The 20,843-nt window shown below is 35.5% G+C and overlaps 2 protein-coding genes across 3 annotated transcripts; one reads left to right on the forward strand and one right to left on the reverse strand.

Moving 5' to 3' along the window:
• The first annotated feature begins 7,003 nt into the window (after positions 1 to 7,003).
• On the forward strand, positions 7,004 to 11,427 carry LOC116030750 (probable inactive leucine-rich repeat receptor-like protein kinase At3g03770). Of its 2 annotated transcripts, none has more exons than XM_031273076.1 (7): positions 7,004 to 8,556; positions 8,772 to 8,905; positions 9,043 to 9,283; positions 9,384 to 9,589; positions 10,041 to 10,090; positions 10,216 to 10,369; positions 10,924 to 11,427. In XM_031273076.1, the coding sequence occupies exons 1-7, from the start codon at positions 7,194 to 7,196 to the stop codon at positions 11,200 to 11,202; spliced, it is 2,427 nt and encodes an 808-aa protein (XP_031128936.1). In that variant the 5' UTR covers positions 7,004 to 7,193; the 3' UTR covers positions 11,203 to 11,427. The 2 variants fall into 2 exon arrangements, with proteins under 2 accessions (XP_031128936.1, XP_031128937.1); XM_031273077.1 differs by having other exon boundaries at positions 10,258 to 10,369.
• Positions 11,428 to 12,334: 907 nt separating this feature from the next.
• LOC116030010 (phospholipid-transporting ATPase 1) lies at positions 12,335 to 20,604 on the reverse strand. Its single transcript, XM_031272088.1, has 7 exons — positions 18,423 to 20,604; positions 17,972 to 18,278; positions 16,324 to 16,987; positions 16,101 to 16,224; positions 15,716 to 15,935; positions 13,873 to 14,331; positions 12,335 to 12,835 (listed from the first exon to the last, which is right to left on the reverse strand). The coding sequence occupies exons 1-7, from the start codon at positions 19,822 to 19,824 to the stop codon at positions 12,622 to 12,624; spliced, it is 3,390 nt and encodes a 1,129-aa protein (XP_031127948.1). The 5' UTR covers positions 19,825 to 20,604; the 3' UTR covers positions 12,335 to 12,621.
• Positions 20,605 to 20,843: the final 239 nt, after the last annotated feature.

A 20,843-nucleotide genomic window follows, 5' to 3' on the forward strand; every position in this document is an offset into this window, starting at 1 on the left:
TGATTAATTATTTATTAATACAAAATATTACTCACTCTTACAATTATCCCTATATTTTTACCCCTATACAATTTCTAATTCTTCAACGGAAATATTTCTCCTTACCCGTAGAAACGATAAAATTGGCAGTACGTAGTAGTGATGTGGCATTTTCAGAAAGGGTAGAAAGAGTAGTAGCTTTATATAGGGAAGAGAGTTACATCATGTGATATGGGTTTGGACATTATTGGTTAGCTCATTTTGGAACTACTATACCTAGGGGTGGCCTGGCCCCACCCAAAACCATCCTTTTTTCTTTTTGAGTCATTTTTCAAATTTGCTTGTCACTAACTAGGAGAGTGAAATATGCAAGCCAAAGATTCTTGCATCCCTAAATATTCTTCAAAATTAGGGTTTTCATGTTTTACACATTTTCATATTAGAATTTTAAAATGATAGCACAAATAGACTAGGTTATGCGCTATGAAGTAAGAATGCACATGGTATAGGAAAGTAAAAACAACATAAAAATAATGGTTTAGTAGGAATGGCTATAGTATTGATTGCTTCAAGTATTGTATAAATTCATATTACAAGTGAGCTCATTTAAGATCAGAAAATAAATAACATTCTAGAAATCAGAAAGCTTGAGAGGATAATATTTATGGAGTTGGAGTCGGAGAAGAAGACAAGTGCTGGGACTTGTTGACAAGGTTGGCGCGGCGGGCATACAGGTGACTAAGGTTGATCGAGACATGTATTGGACAATAAGGTGACTTCAAGACAACAATGGTGGGGGGGGGGGGGTTGACATTTATGTGGCTGTAGACCGACCTTGAAGGTCGGTCTACTTCTAGTCCCAAAGGTTGGGCTGACAACCACCATCTCGTTTATAATATGAACAGTCCGTATATATGCTTCATATATGCCCATCAAGAAATATATGAAATTACCTACATAAACAACTCAATTGGTCACATGAGTGAAGTTTAGGAAGAAAGATCAGGGATCGAGTCTCACCGGCGGTAGTGTAAGAGCAACATCTCAAAGTGAGGGAGGTTCCTTCTGCGCAGTAAATCGTTATATCAAGGGTCAACAGTGCACTGTAAACTCTGGTCCAATATACAGAATTTGCACAAAATTATATAGCTGAGGACACATACATATGAATTTTGTACTTTATGAAGTTAAATTATGTATATTGGACTAGGGTTCACGATATAAATTGTTGCAAAGGTCCATCTTTGTGTTCAGCTGAGTTACCATAAATTACATCCTCCTAGATACTTTGTCGGGTCAGGGCGTTGAGGGCCCTTGGGGTTGGGGATTCAACCTTTTGGGAAGAAAGAAATATATGAAAATGCCCGTATGGGCAGCTCAACTAGTCACATTGGTGAAGTTTGGGAAGAATGACCAGAGATCGAGTCTCACTAGTGGCAATGTGGGACAACCTCTCAAAGTGAGGAGGGCTTCTTGTGCACAGTAAGCAAAAGTCTAGCCTCTGTTTTCAGTTGAGTTACGTAACATGATTTAATCCTCCCAGATGCTTTGTCGGGTAGGAACGTGGACGGGGTGGGGGACCCTTGGGGTTGGGGATTCAACCTTTTAAAGAAATATATGAAAATTTTAAATACTTGCCTAAAATATTTGGAGCTGATTTTGTAATTAAAAGAATTTGGGATCTAAATTTATAAAAGAATGAGTCAAAGTGAAAAACCATTCCATATTAGGTTTAAACTTAAACACAATTTCAGTGTCAATTATTATTTTAGTTCAAACTATTGAGTTTTGTCTCTTATTATCTTCAATCAATTTGATAACATTTTACATACAAAGTTAAGGCTAAATTCTGAATTTACTTCACACAAACATAGAATAAGGGTAGACAAAATTATATATGTAACTTAGTAGTTAGTACTAAATCCTAAAGTATATTTTTGCTCAATACAAGTACCAAGGAAACAAAAATTAAACATACAACAAAAGATTATATAAATCAAGAACAAATAACTCAAACAAAGTATGTCGCTAATAAGGAATGAAATCTTCAAGATAGATAATAAATGTGTCAATTCAAACTATAGATGATTAAAGCATTTCTCCGTCGCAGACGGTCCGCCTCCATCGCGTGGTCTCTTGATTTTCACCCCACCCATCGATTGCTCATCCATCTCCATCGCCACCGGTCACTTCTCCCTCCTTCCATCCACCTCCTTTTCACGCTGCTAATTTTGGTTTAATTTTGACTTGCAGCTTCTTTGTTTCCCCTGTTTCCGGTTGATTTCCCTTTTGCTATGTTTATGGTTTTTAATTTTGCCAGCAGTGTATTTCCTTTTTCCATTTGCTTTGTTTACTAGAGTTTAAATCTGCTAGTAGTTTATGTCTATCTCTCGTTGTTTTGGCGAGCTTCTTTCTCTCGTTTTATTGGCGAGTTCCTTTTTCATAAAGTGTGAAACAATTTATTTGGTTATGTCGTATTTGAATCTCATCCTGGACACTGAAGATGACAATGTAGAAGAGACTCCTTTGAACTATGATGTGCAGTTCAACCCGATGGAGATATTGTCAATGAAAAGAAGAATGAAATTTGATACCCAGGTGATATGCATCAACATCAAAGAAGCTGTAAGTTCTTTCAACGATTACAGTATCAAATTTGTGAAATAGTCCGCAAAACAAGTTTTATGGCTCTGTTTGGCAGAGCTTATTTAGGAGCTTATAGCTTATTTTAAGCTACTAATAAGCTATAAGCTCTGTTTGGTAATGTTCTCAAAATAAGCTAGTAGCTTAAAATAAGAGCTTATTTTGAAACGCTACTTGGGGTAGCTTTTCAAAATAAGCTAGTAGCTTTTTAACTTTTTTCCATCTTTATCCTTATTATTTTAAATAAATGACATCCTTTACCCCTCTCAATTAAAACCATTTTGACATTTTCTTTTCATTATGTTTGGTTGTAATTTCAGTTTGATAGTTATGTTTGAACATTAATTTTTGTATGAACTAATCTTGTAAATTATAAATATATATTTTTTACTTTATATATTTTCAAATATATGTTCTTACTTTATATTTTATTTAAATATATTGATTTCATTATTTTATATTTTAATATATAAACAAACCTATTTAAATTTAAAATTATATAAATTGTATGAAGATGTTCTTTTTAGTCTTTTTACATTTATCAGCTTATCAAAAAGCTAATTTTACCAAACACTTTTAAGCATAACAACTATTCAGATTTCAGCTTTGAGCTTATAGCTTTTCAGTTTTCAGCTACTTTTCAGCTTTCAGCTACCTTTTCAGCTAGGTTTGCCAAACATAGCCTATGTAGCATTGCTAGAAAAGTTGTTTCAATGTCTGGCTGTAGAGAATATTTAATTGTTCTATTGATCTTCATTGTACACGTTTCAACTTATTATGATTAATGAATTAGCTTCGTACTTCAAAAAAAAAGAAGCATTTCTCCGTCCATAAAGAGTGAAAATCAAAAAAATTATATTTAAAGGGGCTAGAATGCAAAAAAGTTTAAGTAGTAACTTAATTATTATATCATATAGTTAATTCCATTTTTGGTCATAGATTTATAGGTGACAAGCTGACAATCCACTTTTAACTTTTTTTTTATTAGAACATCCTCATTTGGTTATAGTATTATTGTGATATGACCATTTTTAATCCTCTATCAACAAAATCGTTGAAATATCATTAAATACAAAGACATTTCAATCTTTTTTATACAAAGTATGTTGAACCGTTATATTTTTTATATTTATTTTTAAAAAACATCAATAATTGAAGGCCGAAATGTTCTTGTATTTAACGATATTTAAAATTTTTTGTTGATAAAGGACCAAAAATGGCCATATCAAAATAATACTAAGACCAAAAGAGGATGTTTTAATAAAAAAGAACCAAAAATATATTGTCACTTATAAATCTAAGGCTATCCTTAACCCAGAAATTTCTCTCATTTTCTAAAATGAGTCCCACCTCCACATCATCAAATTTGTAAATTCTTCACTATTTGAAATTTGCATATTATATTATATAAATATAATAACTAAATAATATAATAGGAAATAAAAAAGATAAAAAAAAGGTACACAAATCAAATTTACCATGCTTTTTCTCCCACTTTTTCATTCTCTCTCCTCTTGCTAATTTAGCAATTTCTCTCTCATATTGCAATACACATGACATTAAATAATAATAAACAAAAAAATTCTCTCTTGCCACATAGATTAGAAAGGAGGAGATTGGCCAGGGTTGAGGACAGCCTAAGACCAAAAATGAAATTAAATCTTATATCATATATTAATTAATGTACACATTATAATTTAATATTATGTCAAACAAAAAATGTTGGGGAGTCAACTTTTAGTTTGCAGAAAATAAAAAAATAAATAAAACATTTGGGATTACATTCCAGGGAGAATACTTTGGGGGGCCACCCTTAGCTTTGAGCATCCAATTTTGACTTCTTTTTTTTTTTTTTTTTTTTTTTTTTTTAATTTTTTTAATTTTTTAATGAATATGTTAACTCAATATATACCATTGTATAATAAATGTGAATTTCTATCATTATTAAACGTGACATTACTTTTTATTGATTCCTTGAGCGTACTAACATTTGATCATGTTGCTGAGCCACTGAGTTACTGTAATTTAACTCCTCCCACATACTCTCTCGAGCCGGGGTGTGACGGGTTTTTAGGATTGTGGATTCAACCTTTATGAGAGAAGAATAGTATTACATTTAAAAAAAAAAAACGTCATTCCATATTTCAAAATAAAGTAATTAATTTGGTTCACTCAGAAAATGGGAATGCAATAAAGATATATGTGTACAAATAACTTCAATTATTAGCTAGAACCTTAAATTTAAGAGATTATTACCATTTGTGTGCTGGAGACCGGTAGAGAAAATAAATAGTATGATGTGCATCAACTGATTGACACACGACTGGCTCTCAAATGCTTATACAATGATATTCACGATAAGACTAAATTTATACATTTTCTTTTTATCTTTGGTAGTATTTAAATCCTGCATCCTGCAGTTGCTAAAATAACTTCAATTATTGCCATTAGCAACCGTGATATACTGATAATTATTTTGGATATAAATTATAATAAAATTGTCCATTTGTTTTCATTTCTATTGAAATATTAATTATTGACTAGTGATCCATGCATATGCAATGCCCCACCATCTTTAAATGTAACAAAAAGGAGCTTCCAAATATTTTCATTATGTTAAATTAATAGCTGTTAAGAATGTGATTAGTTCATAATATAAAAATTCATACAGCTGTATTTGTTCCCATCCTAAAACCTCTCAAGCATAAGACAAATTAAAGATAGACACAACACTTCATATTTAATTAATATATAATACAAGTGTGTACTATGAATTTAATTACCATATTGTTAAAAAATGAAATATTCTCTAATTACTCTTAATTCACTTAAATATAGATAGATAAATTCATTGTTTTAATAAAATGATTTTATTATGTGAATAATTTTTTGCCCACGCTAGAAACATGAATGGAAAATGACCCATGATAAAAGAAGGTGTGAATTAAATCTCTTGTACTCAAAAAAAAAAAAAAAAGAAGACCCTAGGGTCTAATAGCCTAATAGCTGAATTAATTGTGCAAATGACAATTTACTTCTGCAATAATTCTAGACACGGGATCCTGTGGATTTAGGATTAGTCCGGTAAAAATGGGATCATATATATATATATATATATATATATATATACTAGTATTATACCCGTGCGTTGCACGGATGAGATTAATGCTATTAGGTAATAGAAGTTATTTGAATTTGTTTGTAATGCAATAAATGTAGCCAACACTTTATTAAACAAATTTATTATTTAATTTTAGAATTTAGAATTTACAAATTATTAAAAACTTCATGGTACACAAGATTGGTAGTATAATTACTACTCTCTCCACATTCGTTCGCTATTAAAATTCTTAATCTTTTCGGGTTGCTAATCCTTGAAGCAGCAACATACAGTTGACCATGAACAAAGACTGATTTCCTTAAGAGTAACCCTACATGCGTTAAAGTTTGACCCTGACTTTTAATTTGTTGATAGTCATTGCGTATGATAGCATTGAAGGGAATTGTCTTCTTTGGAAATTAAATAGCAATATTGTATCAGTACGGGTCATTGATATCCTTAGTATGAAGCAATGCTATGTATATATATATAAAAGAATACATTTTATATACCCCTACAAACATAAATGCATAGCGCAGGCACAAACCCATACTATTTTTAGTATGGTAGACTGGTAGTATCATTTGACTGTTTATTCCTTATTCAATTTTTTTTTTTTTGAAACCCTTCCACATTCATTTTTAAGCTAACCAAATAATGGATTAACAATGCTATTACTTTTCATATCTATTTTATTTTTCTGAAATTTTATCATTATTTTATTTTACTTCTTGAACCAAATGTAACATGAATGTTTATAATACTAATAATTGTATTGAACATTTCAAATTCGGAGTGCAAAAAACCATGACAACCTAGTATCTATATCTATATATGGTATCATTTGCCCAAAATCCACATTAGACATGCCTTTATTGTAGTCAACGTCATTCATGCTCATTTACAATTACTCTTTGCTACTTGAGGTGTGATTGAGTGGAAGAGATTTATTCATCCTCAATCAACGGTTAAGTGATTGATTTTTTATTTAGGTATGGAACAATCTTAAATTTTTAAGCCAGATGACGCATCATAGTCACTGTGTCCAACAGTAAAAAACTTGGGTTGCACCTAAAAAAGATGTACAATTAATTTTATTTTATTCTTTAAAAAAAATTGTATTCAGATAACACTTCTGTGACTCTCGACTCTCATTGAAGGAAGGTCACATGATCGAACCTCAATGACTATTTGAACTGTAATAGATAGAGAAAGTATAGATCATGCAGAAAAAAATTCACGTGACTAAGCAGCAGAAATAGAAATGGATGGTATATGCAGCATTACTGTATGTTTGATGCAATATTTCAATCAATAATGCATGCAGCTCCCTCTTCCACTCAGCCTCTCTTATAGATTATAGTCTCCACTGTTTCTTGAAAGCAAATAAAACACCCAGAAGGCAAAAAGCATTCTAAATAAATAAAATCAAGAACCCAAATCACAACAAGGAAGTGGAAAGGAGTTAGCTATGGCAGAGGTGGTGAATAAGAAGAAGAAGAAGAAGCCATTAAAGCTGTTACTTTTCTTGTTTTTTGTGATGGTGGAATATTCAGAGCAAATGCTTCCCCTTTCACAGTTCCAAGCCATTCAGAGGATCAAACAGGAGCTGAGCTTCCCAGTGGAGCTAAGCAGTTGGAGTGAGAATTCAGATTTCTGCAACACTGAGCCACTCCCAATCCTAACGCTGGTGTGCTATGAAGATAACATAACACAGCTCCATGTGGCTGGGAATGGGGTTTTCCCTCAATTTCCTCAGGACATTTCCACTTCTTCCCTCTTCTCCAATCTTGCTAGCCTCCCTAACTTGAAGGTCCTCTCTTTAGTTTCTTTGGGTCTCAGAGGCCCTTTGCCTCCAAGTATTGGGCTTTTGTCTTCTCTGGAGATTGTGAATATAAGCTCAAACTCCTTCAATGGCAGCCTTCCAGTGGAGATTTCATCTTTGAAGAGCCTTCAGACACTTGTGTTGGATAATAATAGGTTTTCAGGTCAGGTTCTTGATTGGTTAGCTTCACTTCCTGCTTTGACTGTGTTGAGTTTAAAGAATAATTCTTTTGCTGGTTTATTGCCCAGTTCTTTGACTAGTTTAGAGCTTTTGAGAAATCTTGTTGTTTCTGGGAATAATCTGTCTGGGGATTTGCCCAATTTCCACAATTTGTCAAACCTTCAAGTTCTTGATTTGGAGGGTAATAGTTTTGGGCCTAATTTCCCTAGTTTGCCAACAAAGCTAGTGGCCTTGATGTTGGGGAAGAACAAGTTTGGGTTTGGGGTACCAGATGAAGTGGAGTCTTGTTATCTGTTAACAAAGATGGATATTTCTCACAATGAGTTTGTGGGGCCCCTTCCACCATCCTTGTTGTCAATGCCATCAATTGATTACCTTGACATTTCTGGGAATAAGTTCACTGGGAAGCTCTTCAAGAACATGTCATGTAACCCTCAGCTTTCTTATGTGGACTTCTCATCGAACCGCTTCACCGGGGAGTTGCCCGATTGTTTGCAACCGGGTACTGGTCACAGGACAGTTTCGTACTCCGGTAATTGCTTGTCAAGTATGGAGCAATGGCAGCATCACGAGTCGTTCTGTCACAACGAAGCCCTGGCTGTTAGAATCATGCCTACCGAGCACAAGGAGAAACGGCCATATGCTAAAGTGGTTCTTGCATCGAGTATGGTGGGAGGGCTTATCGGAGGAACAGCGATTCTCGGTTTGGCGTTTCTTGTTGTGAAAAAGAAATTTGCTAAGCAGCAGCAAATTAACCGAACGCCCAATGCACGACTGATATTGGAAAAGGTGCCACCTGCAATCACGCTAAAGCTACTAAACGATGCAAGTAAGGCTGCTTAGCTTCTTCTTCCTTTAGTTTGCACCTTAGGCTAAGTGTACTAAGTTTATATGCACTTTCAAGTTTTTGACCTGAATTGTAGAATATCGATGAGTCTGCTATTGTGTTTGTCATTATAGTTGGAAACCGAAAACCCCCAAGTTTAGTTAGGAATGACTAAAATCATTGAACTAACCACCTTGAACTTCTTGTGTCTTTCTTAGGATATATTTCAGAAACAAGGAAGTTTGGACTGCTTGGCATCCCCCCTTATCGAACATTTGTTTTGGATGAGCTTAGGGAGGCGACAAATAACTTTGACGTAGCAAATATACTAGGAGAAGGCTCTTGTGGCCAGGTAACAATTCCATACTCATATATGTCACCACAGTTAGTTTGAATTCTAGATAATATGCATTAGTACTTTCTGTCATTGTTCTTGTTAGTCTCAACAAGTGTGAAGTGCGACGGTTCTTTTCCTCTTTTGGATTTCAGATCTATAAAGGCATGCTCACGGATGGCACGGTGGTTGCCATAAGAAGCTTGAAAACGAGGAAGAAGCATAGCATCCAGCACTATACTCACCAGCTCGAGCTGGTTTCAAAGATTAGGCATTGCCACTTAGTTAGTGCTATAGGCCACTGCTTCGAGTGCTATCAGGACGATTCCAGCGTCAGCAGAATATTTCTCGTGTTCGAGTTCGTACCAAATGGAACACTGAGAGAAGTCATATCAGGTAGAATACAGCAATGCCATGAAAATCTCTAATTTACCTTTTCTTGTTTTACAATGTCTGCGTTCTCATACTGGATCATTTCCACCAACACTTGTGACAGAGGGAAATGCTGGGCAAAAGTTCTCGTGGTCGCAAAGGATGACGGCTATGTTAGGAATTGCGAGGGGAATTCAGTTTCTACACACGGGGATAGTGCCGGGCGTTTTCTCAAATCACTTGAAGATAACAGATATCTTATTGGATCATGACTTCCACGTGAAAATTAGCAAATACAATCTGCCTTTGTTAGCTGAGAATAAGAACATGGTAAGTCAATAAAATAAGCTCTTCTTTCACTCCAAGTGGTTGATGGGAACAGTGCTAACAACTAGAAGTATATATATTTGAGCCAATCTGAATCAAACACTTCAAACCCGTGACTTGGCTCTGATACCACTTGTTAGGATTAAGTTCTTACCACTGCGCCAAAAGCTATAGCTAGCTCACAATGAATGCACAACTTTATTTCCTTATATACCGCTATATTTTCGAGAGGTAGGGTACTGGACTTAGCCATTCACCGGCCTCTGCCCAACAATTTCCTAGCCACCAATTGCTGGACTTGGCCCTTCACCGGTTTCCGCCCAACAAGATACCTAAACTCTAAACTCTGATGCCAAGCAAACAATACAAAACATTTTTTATTAGCACCAAACATATCCATTACAGAAAACTTGCATTAATTGCTTGCTTATTCCTTGTTAATGACTATATACAGGATGCTTTTGGTGCGTCTTCTAGTGGAGGGAAGGAGAATGCTGCGCAGAGGTATGAAACGAATCGCTCTGTTAATGCCTTCAATATCTCTCTAGTTTGCGGGTTGTTATTACTGTGAAATGTAGAATGAGCATCGGATTATTTTGGTTTTTCTTTTTTTTTTTTTTTTCGTCAAGGAAATGCCAAGAAATTTTCTTATTCGAGATCATTGAGTGCAGGTCAGCATTTAAGGAGAAAGATGATGTCTATGGCTTCGGAGTAATTTTACTTGAAACCATAGTGGGAAGGAAAATGATGACCGCAAATGACATTGATGTCTCCAAAGACATAGTAAGACGACTTCTCATTTCACCCATCCTTGTTTACAATCTTTAAACCAAAGCTTCCTTTCCACACTAGAATAATAGACTTAGGAATGGAATCAACCTTGTAAATGGATCAAAGAAAGAAAAAATGTTTTTTTGTTGAGCATATAATATATAAAATATAAATGCATAGTCTCACTATCAGTTTAAACTTTTAGTCAAAACAGAACACATCCTTCAATTATTGATTCCTTTCATGAGAATTGCTACTCCTTTTACCTTAACAAAGGATGAAAATGGTGTAGTTGAATAGAGATTGGTAAAAGGTCACTCAATTGGGCTATGTTGCAAATAGGCAAAACCACACTAAAAGACTGAATCCAATCAATTAGTTAGTCTAACCCATGGCCTTATAAACACATATATTCTCTCTTATATTTTCAACGTAGGACTCTTAACAACCTGGTTCATGAGAGCCTAGCTAACTGGTTTGTTAGACTCAAAATTTTCTTTAAGGAAGTTTGCAAAACTTTTGCGTTTTCTTCTTTACATCATTTTCTTACTGTCTGCTGCATGCAGTTATCTGTAAGCTTAACAGCGGATGAATTGGCGCGAAGAAACATTGTGGATCCTACAGTCTGCAAGGAATGCTCCGACCATTCACTGAAGACCGTGATGGAGCTTTGCCTAAGGTGTCTGTCAAATGAGCAGTCGGATAGTCCCTCGGTTGAAGATGTGATATGGAATCTGCAGTTTGCAGCTCAGGTTCAGGAGTCATGTCGTCGGGACTCTCACAGCGCCCAGTGCTCTCCAGGCCACGTAGCGTTGGCAAGATCTGCATCTGATTTGTTACAGTGATGAGGGAGGGAGGGAGGGCTTTGCATTGTGTACTGTGTTGTTGCATGTTTATATGAATGATGATAATGGTTTTAGCTTTTTTTTTTTTTTCTTTAAAAGACTTTGGTAACACCAGTCAGTCATAGTGTATGTTCATTTGGTTTTGTCTGTCTAACGTTAATGAAAAGCCAGCACCTACAATTTTGCTGATGCAGATAAATGCATTCTTTCAAGTTTCAAGGTTAACTTGAGCATCTTCATCACCTTAACTTTCTTTGAATGGGATGTTGTTGAGGCCACTTGGCTTTGGTTAACATTTATGTAGTTGGTTTTATTTGTCTTTGTGTTTTGGGTGTAAAAAAAATGTCTATCACTATTGAGAAAAATTATTAGGTAGTAAGCTACAATGTTATGTTAATGATGCTTAGAATGTAACCAGCTTGATTGGTGTAAGTAATCGTAGGAATAAGAGTAGTCGGTACTTCAAAACCCCCTCATGTGGAAATACTAATATGATCAACGATATTCAGAATGAGAAAAATAGTATGGAGTAGTTTTTACTCTTCTAATTATAATAAACAAATAGTTAATTCAATTCCTCAATTATATTAATCACCACATTTGGTTATTGAGTTGTCAGTGTTGTAGCGAAATTAGTCATTTAAAGTAATAAAAATGTTAATTTTGACAATAAAATACTCAAAATCCTAACTTTTTAATATTATTTTTAGTATTCAATAATTTATAAGTTATAGACCCAATGTGGTGACCTGTATAATAAGACTAAATTAACTATTTGTCCACACTTAAAAAACTAAAACTATCATTTTCCATTCATATTGTTTTCATTAGTAATTGATGTTCAAATAGTGTCATTAATCTTTGAGAAAATATTCAATGCACCGTAGATATATAACACCTTAAAGTATAGAAATTAAAATTCAACTCCAACTTTATTTCAAAGTAACCGTAAACCCAACAACTTAAAGTAATTACTAAGCAACTAAGCAAATGGCTAATGCAACTACGAGGTCGAAGGAGTACGGAAAATAAAAAAGCACACTAGAAAAAAAAAAAAAAAGAGAAAAAAAAAGCCTACATCAAACAAAGCATAATTTATCAAGGGGAAATTTTACTCACTACAATGAAAGAATTGAGAACTCATCTATGCTCTTTCCATTATTTGGGGAAATTGTACTCACTACAATGAAAGAATTGAGAACTCATCTATGCTCTTTCCATTATTTGTACATATAAACAAATAATTTGTTGTGGGCATCACTGATTTACAACTTTATTGTAATGGTTAGAGCACACGATTGCAAAGAATGGTGGCCTAAATATAGAAGAAAATTTTGAATCCTGAGATAGCAAGCAAACAAATCCTAAAAATACCAACAAAATTTGGTGAGTACCTAATGTGAACAGTACACTAGATCATCATGGAGGATAACAACTTGGGCTCAGTTCTATCTCTGCATTTTGATGCAGCCTTGCGTGTCTGAATTTCTCCTCTTCCCTCGCAATCTGGATGTCAGATGGGAAGATGTGCTGTGCGAGAACTTTACCTATGAACCGAGGGATGAGAGCAGTTACAACAACACCGAGCAGGCACAACCAAAATGCGCTGTCTCCTGCAGCATGAAAAATCGCCCTGCAAATTCATATAGTCTGAACGATGAGGCACACTACGAATCTCGAAAGAAATGATCTTTTACATTGAACTCAAGAAATACATTTCCATCTGATAACCTATAATTCAACAGAAATGGATTATGGAATTGCCACCAAGTACTCTGCACACTCTGAGACATGAATGATGCAAGTGTAGATTAATAATTGGCTTAAGAACAGGAAAAAACATGTTAAGAGTCCCACATTGATAAAATAAGAAAGAACAAATGGATTTATAAGGCCATGGGTTAGACTAGCTAATTGGTTGGATTCAATCTTAGTGTGGTTTGTGAGTTTGTCCCATGTGCATTATAGCCCAGTTGAGTGGGGTCAATCTTAGTTTATGAATGGTATCAGTTCAGAGCAAGTTCCCACTTTGTGTTCGGACTAAGTTAATTGGTTGGATTCTTTTAGTGTGGTTTGTCCCACGTGCATTATAGCCCAGATGAGTGACCCACGTCATTTTTTTTCTTGCAATTTTTGGCAATTCCCAAATTTGATCATACTTGACCAATCTGACTTCCTAGAATACTTTATTATACTTTTAAAAATCAATTTTTGCCCCAAACAATCATTTCAATAATCTACCTCCAACTCAACATATCACCATCGGCAAACCTAATCCTAACTCGAGTGATCATGGCTACCATCATAAGTTTCTCATCTATAGATTTTCTATCACAATTCACAAAATAACATCTTGGGCGTTATCTCAATCATGTTAATCATCTAAAATATCAAGAACATCTTTTGGGGTTTTATAAGGGAGAACTTTAGAAATACACAGTTAGAAAAATAATATTATTATGAAGGCAGATAGTTGGAACAAAAAATATTATAACTTATAAGTTGCAAAAATTGAAAGTTTTGGCTAAAGATGTTTGACTGTTTTTTAGGCCATAATAATGTATATATAAAGTAATATTCTGGCACAAGAGTTGTGAGTTCAAGGAATTCGAATCTATGATATGAACATGCATTGTGCTTATGGAATTTAACCGAGAGAAGTGATCTTACCAGTAACCAGGAAGAAATGGCAAAGCATCAATGACAATTAGACAAATAACAGTTGCGACAATAGATCCCCAAATGGCAGCATGGACAATCCAATTCCATTGAACCACATCGATGGCTAAATGTATGCTAACCAAAATAACAGCTGCAAGTGTCCAAAGATCTCCGAGGCTTGAACCGTCAATATCACTTTCCCAGTATGCTAGGAGAGGCAGAAAGAAGACAACTACACTTTCCCATAATGTGCCCATTATTGTCACCCAAAATAATTTCGCATTGTAGCTTTCATCTCTTTGTCCAACTCCATAAAGTTGAGGGTACTTCAGAAGCGTCATTCTATTCAGATCCTTATCAAGAATTCCAACAGCTATGGTAGGAAGTGAAGTGTAGATTGAAGAGTACAACATGCTACTCCAGTCAGTGATGGCAGTCGTTAAAGTAAAAGCTGTAAAAAGTGCATACCTGGGCACAAAAATTAAATTATATCTGAGTGAATAATAAAGAAGTCAATGATGTTGGTTCATTCACAAGATATTTAATTTTTAAATCTTTAATGGACCAATCACCCTTCAATCTTTCTTATCAAGCAGTTTCCAATTCCCCCCCCCCCCCCCCCCCCAAACATCCCACCACACATTATTTTGTCAATTAATCCTTTCTTAGCATTTCCAACTTCAAAAGAGGCAATGATTTTACGTAAGAAATATTTGGCTTTGAACATAAAGTGGAACATATTTAGCACTAAAAACCCTTAAAAAACGAAAGTGATTTATTTATTTTAATTAAGAAACAAACAATAACTTAATCCTATTAACAAATATTTTTAAACAAAAAAATATGGTTATAAAAGTATCCCAAATTATAGAGACATGATCCACAGATATTTAAAAAAAAAAAAAAAAAAAAAGAAGCTAAAGTTCAATCACATTTCCTACCCCTTTCCCAACATGAATAGATTGGGTTCAATCCAACCTCAACGAGTGACGATGGGGCTAGCAAGGATGTAGCACAAGAAACACCTTAATCCTACCTTAACTAGGAGTAGTGCAGTGGCAAAGCAACAAGGAAGCCTAAAGATGTGGACATTAGGTTCAAGGGAATGTCCTAAATGGAGTCCTTTCTTGGCATGTCAAGTAGAGGGCCTTCCTGCCGGAATTTCTAGCTTTAGACAACTATTTTTTTCAGGATACTAAGCATGTAAGACTTGTCCAACAAGGAAAAAGACTCTTACCCTAGATAAACCCCCACTTGGCAAGTCCTAGGGAAATTCAAGCTATACAGTACGTATAGCTACCCACTTAACCTTTGTGCTTACAATAGAATATTTTCTGTGGAATTTCCATGTTGATCAGGGTATTTTCTTTTTATAGTGAACACCAAGTCTTCTTAGCATGTTCCTTTATTTGCTAACATTCCTGCACTTGTGCACGCATTAACAACTTGGAACTTGGCTGTGACTAAAAAAACTCAAATTATTTTCAAATATGTATCCTTTGTTTTTGTTCATTTCACCACATTAAAATTATCTAGGATGTCAAAACAATTTCACATTCCACAGAAGCCAAGGACTAGAATAATTGAAATTCTTAGGAGTCTGCTAGAGCTAACAACCTCCATTCAGATGAATGGAAGTAGTTCCTTAGGTTTGTGACAGAAAATGTGAAATAGACAATACAAAAGCTTCTTTCTTTAATAGTGCTTTTGTCACCTCACTTCTTTAATTGTAAACTATTCCATATTTTCATTTATCTGGTATACATTCACTGAGGGGCTGAAGTTTGTCCAATTGTTAAGTGGTACTTGTTTCTCTTTCATTTTCTTTCTAAAGAACACAGGATGCACTTACCAGAATAAGACAAGAACAAACACTGCATTCTTGTAAAAGTTATATAATATCATGTTGCCCATTCTCCGATAATTCCAATGCCCATGAACTAATAAAAGTGGGACCAAGAATCTGAACTGGCCCATCGCAAAATCTGACGCCATAACAGCTTGTCGACCCTCTTGACCAATTATGCCAATCCCCACATCAGCCTTTTGGATCATTGAAACATCGTTAGCACCTAAAAATCACAGAGTAAAACCTCCTATCAGCATATCAAAATGAACAAAGAAATGCAGAATAACATTTTCTGTTCTTTCACTTAGTTTGCTCCTCCCTATCATTCCTTTTAAGAAAATGGTGGAAAGGGAATAGAAGCAATAATGATAACATCAGAGAGCAATACCATCCCCAATTGCAAGAGTTATTCCATCTGTTCGCTTCTTTATTAGGGCAACAATTCCAGCTTTTTGCAATGGAGCAACTCGACAGCACAGTACCACAGTGCAATTACTGGCTAACTGGAACAGCTGCAGATGAACAAGAAATGCAAATATACATATTAAACATGTGTATGTGATTGAGAGAGAGAGAAAGAGAGAGAGAGATTGGATAAGCACAAGCATTACTTGTTCTTCCAGCTCACTGTCAAGGATATAAACAAGGCTTGTTCCATCAATGATCAAGGCAACTGAACTTACACCAGATACAGAGTTTAATTCGGACAAAGCATCTTCCAAACTCCTCCTACATGAATCCTTGGAGCTCTTATTAATGATAATCTGCTTCATTGCAATTGTCAAAAGCTTAGAAGAGTAGCCAATAGAAATTGCAGTTTCTTGTTTGTCTCCAGTCAAAACCCACACTTTAATGCCTGCTGTTCTTAGAGACTCAATTGCTTCTGGCACACCTTGTTGCAATTTATCTTCAACCCCAGAGGCACCTAAAACTTTAAGTTCGCTTTCAATACTGTTAGCAACTTTTTGAAGTAAAGCTGCCCTTTCAGTCATAGCATTGCTTGCTGACTCATAAGAGGACTGCCACAATTCAAATTCAGAGGCACTCAGTTCTCGCATGCCCACCACAATAGTTCTCAAGCCCATTCTGGAATAAGAATCTAAATGCATTTGAGTTGCATGAACTACCTCCAAGTTAAATGATTTATCAATTGCTTTAAACATGGTTGTATCAGCACCTTTTACAAAGGCCTTAACTGAGTTATCAAGGCAACCTAATATTACTGACATCTTCTTCCGATCACCATCAAACTCATGCATACCAAGAACATTGAACCTGCAATCACAAGAAGAAAGATCAGATATCCAAAGGGAGAAAATTTTGCAATGTGCTCACATTGAATAGGGAAACTATATTTTTCTGTTTCAGCAAAAGTATAGACAGTCTTAATTTTAGAAAGTAAATCAAAATGCAGTAAATATGAGCAGGCATCACTTGACACAGAAAAGGCCAAATTGATCTATCAATACCTTCAAAAGAAGTGATTGGTTAGGGTGAAACTTTAAGAGGCATGAGGAGGGGAAGGGGGAATATCCCCTTTTTGGGTTGAGAATAAAAGAGGAAAGGAAATTAAATAAATAAAAGGGATCCACGAGCCGTCCATGTTTTCCTTTCCCAACGTGCTTACGTAGGAAAATAAAGCTTCCCCATGGATGGAGTAAAGAGACAGGATTGGGTTTGAACCAAAGAGAACAGGGAATTGCAAAATTAAAATGTAAAGAAAAAACAAGGGATACCGTAAAGTTCCCCCCAGCAAGAATAAATTCTTGCCCACTATCACCCAAAAATACCCAACCTTGGGTCAGATTGAGTGAATACCAGCATGTCAAATTAGAATTGCCATCCCTAATGGAGCACCCCTTGATCATCCATGGCTGGCTTGACAAAAATGTCAATAATACCCTCAAATGTAACGCATGTGCAACACAACTTTTTCCATCCATGTTTAATGGTTGGAATAGTTAATGAACGGACTAGGATTGGTCAATTGTTATAGTCCAAGGACCAAGTTCTTACAAATTGAAAGTTGACTTAAAAATCCCAAATTCTGCATTTTTCTTAGTCTGTTGCCATGTCAGCCAGTGGTTTTATAGTTTTATCCAAATCAAGCATTGAGATATTGAGATTGATAGAAATTTATGCCTCTAACCTACTTCTCACTATAAAATAGTATGTGAACTAGCAAACATGCACATGTATAAGAAAAAAGTTCAAGAAGGTGAAAAGGAAATAAATAAATAAATAGCAGCCTCAACTTACCTTTGTCTTTCTCCATGAACATCAATTACTATATGGCCAGAGGTTCTTTCTATAAGCATGAAACCATATGATGCTGCAGCATATACTAGTGCTTGCTCATCTGGAGACTCTCCTTGATAGACTACCAACTTAACTGAAGGATCAGATGTATCCACAATGATGGGAACAATAGTGTTGCAAGCAGCCAATGCAATAAAGAAATCATGAACTCGGTTTCTTTCAGCTATACACTTTCCACTTTTTGATATTTTTAATAGCTGTGCATCAACCTTTACCTTCATCTTGGGTGTTAATACATGTCCATCCACTGATTTGAAATAAGGTGAAAAAAATAATATTGGGTTAAAGATGCCAACTAAACAATATGTTTCACAAAAGAGCAGACTTTCTTGCAAAGTGAAACTTCAGAAAGAGGGGAGAGAGAGGAAAAGAATAAGGAAAGCTGTAGCACCTTCAATGCTGTATCCCACTTGATCCTCTTCAAGACTGGACTTTCCACATCCATAATCCACTCCCCAAATGCTAGCACATTGAAATTCCATTTTATTCTCAGTTAATGTGCCAGTTTTGTCAGAGAAAATATATTTAACTTGTCCCAGATCTTCATTTATATTAAGTGTCCTACATTGAAACCTTGAGTTTGAGGACTCATCAAACATCATGAAATCTTGAATCATAAAGTAAGCCTGACCAAGACGAACTAGTTCCATAGATATGTATAGTGATATAGGGATCATGATTTGGTAGACAATAACTGACATAAGAAATGTGAAAAATACCTCCAACCCCCAACCATAATAATTATTGTTCTCAACTTTGGATTTTGAGTAGTCTTTTCTGCGATAGAAGGGGATAATATCTAAATCATCCTTGTGATGCCTCAGCCATACACCAGCACAAATAGAAACAACAGTACATAAAGCAACAAGGAAAAAAGAGAGAAATATGATTTCCCGATTCATACGAGTCTCAATACGGCTCCTCTTTGATGGAGCTCCATAGCTGTTGAGCATGGCCTTTGTTTCTCTGCCGGTATATACAGCAACCCCAATTGCCCAATCAGTATTCTTGAGCTCACAACCACGGAGAATAATATTGGAAGGTCCAAGCGAAACACGCTTTCCATCTATTTCCATGTTGGCCTGAAAGCCATAAATGTTTCTATTGGGCTTCTCACATTCAATCAGCCCACCAATGTTCTCCATCCTTGAAAATTTTATTTGTGTTTCCTGTTTTGCATATCGTGATTTTAAGTTTGATTCCCCATCCAAATTCATTGTCTGGACATATGCAACTCCAGTAGTGTCACTTGTTGAGAGCAGCACCATATCACAAGGAATAGTTTCACTTGAAGAGATTTTGATGATGTCACCTACCCTTATATCCTTCCATTTCTTCTGTTGGAAATGACCATTTGACAAAACTGCTGCCAGCCGATTGTTTTCAATCGTGTCAGACCTGTGCCGCCTATAGTCTTCATAGGCATCCTTGACTGCAGAAACAAATAGTACCAAAGCTAATGGAAGAATTGAAGCACCCCGACCAAAAACAGCCAACTGGGGAAGCTGATTAAGGATAGCCATGACAAGAAAGTAAACATATGCAACTCTATGGAACTGTTCAAACAGGTTTCGAGGCAGGAAGCTAAGAATGGAGTATTTTCTTGTCCTTACTGAGTTTCCAGCAAATTCAAACCTTTCATTGGTCTTTGCAGGATTATTTATATATATCAATCTAGCATCTTCATCACTAATTGCTGTTTGGGACACGCCAAACCCCTCTGAGCCAACCCCATGGGATCCATGTATCACGTGGCTGGAATCAGGAAGTGTGGTGTATTCATTTGAATCCATCCCAGAAGGAAATTTGGTACAATAAGATATCGCTGTTAAGTTGTTGGACAGATTGACAAAAAGAGGTCCAGGAGCATAAGGAGGTTCCTCAACTCCTGGAGGAGAAAAGGATATAATGTGAGCTCATGATCTGACTATCACAGGCCTTTCTATCTCTCTCATTCAAGTGAGTCTGTCAATACAACTGCCCCTTCTATCAAGCACATGGAGACACGGCCAGATACTGATCCCACAGAAAACAACCAAAAACTTTAAGAAATTCTGCACTACCCAAAAACAATCCTACCCAAAATCACCAAAAATGGCATAATTCCAAACTACCCAGACTCCAATTTTAGCAAATATCAACACAACTCACAAGTTCAAGCAATAAGACCCTGATCACACTAAAACTTCCGAAACCCACAACAGCACAAGTAAAACACATAGCCAACTATAATAAATATAATGATGCATTCATATGTCCTATTCGTATCTTCAAACCTAACTAAACTAACAACTACTGAATACTGATACACCAAATATACATAAAATATTAATAAACCCCTAAAACTTGAAAATGAAAAAGTACACAAGTATGTACAAAGACATAGAATTTAACAGCTATACGATAATGGGGCAGTTGTATTGGCAGGTTCATATGAATGAGAGAGGCCAATCTAGAGAAAAATGAACTAAAACACAATCCGGGTAGCTTTGAATCTTCAAGAACCGTAGAAAGATGAAGCTCTTGTCGACTACATTGTTCTGTTGCCTGCCCAAGTGAAAAGGAATCGAATTTTGAAGAAGATTCGGCGAGCCAAAACCCGAGCCGAAGTTGTTTCGGGTCAGTTTGGGTTTCAATCGGGCCGTCAACCCGATTGATTAATGATAACATCCCTAGTTTACATGTCTTATAACATAATTGGTGTTTGTTTGCAAATTGCAATAATAAACAAAACTCTCCAATTTTTGTTCATATAATATTATTAGTTATATTGCACATATTACACAATTAAGTAAATATTTTAATATAAAAT

This window comes from Ipomoea triloba, chromosome 9 (assembly GCF_003576645.1).
Source record: "Ipomoea triloba cultivar NCNSP0323 chromosome 9, ASM357664v1".
Lineage (NCBI taxonomy): Eukaryota > Viridiplantae > Streptophyta > Magnoliopsida > Solanales > Convolvulaceae > Ipomoea > Ipomoea triloba.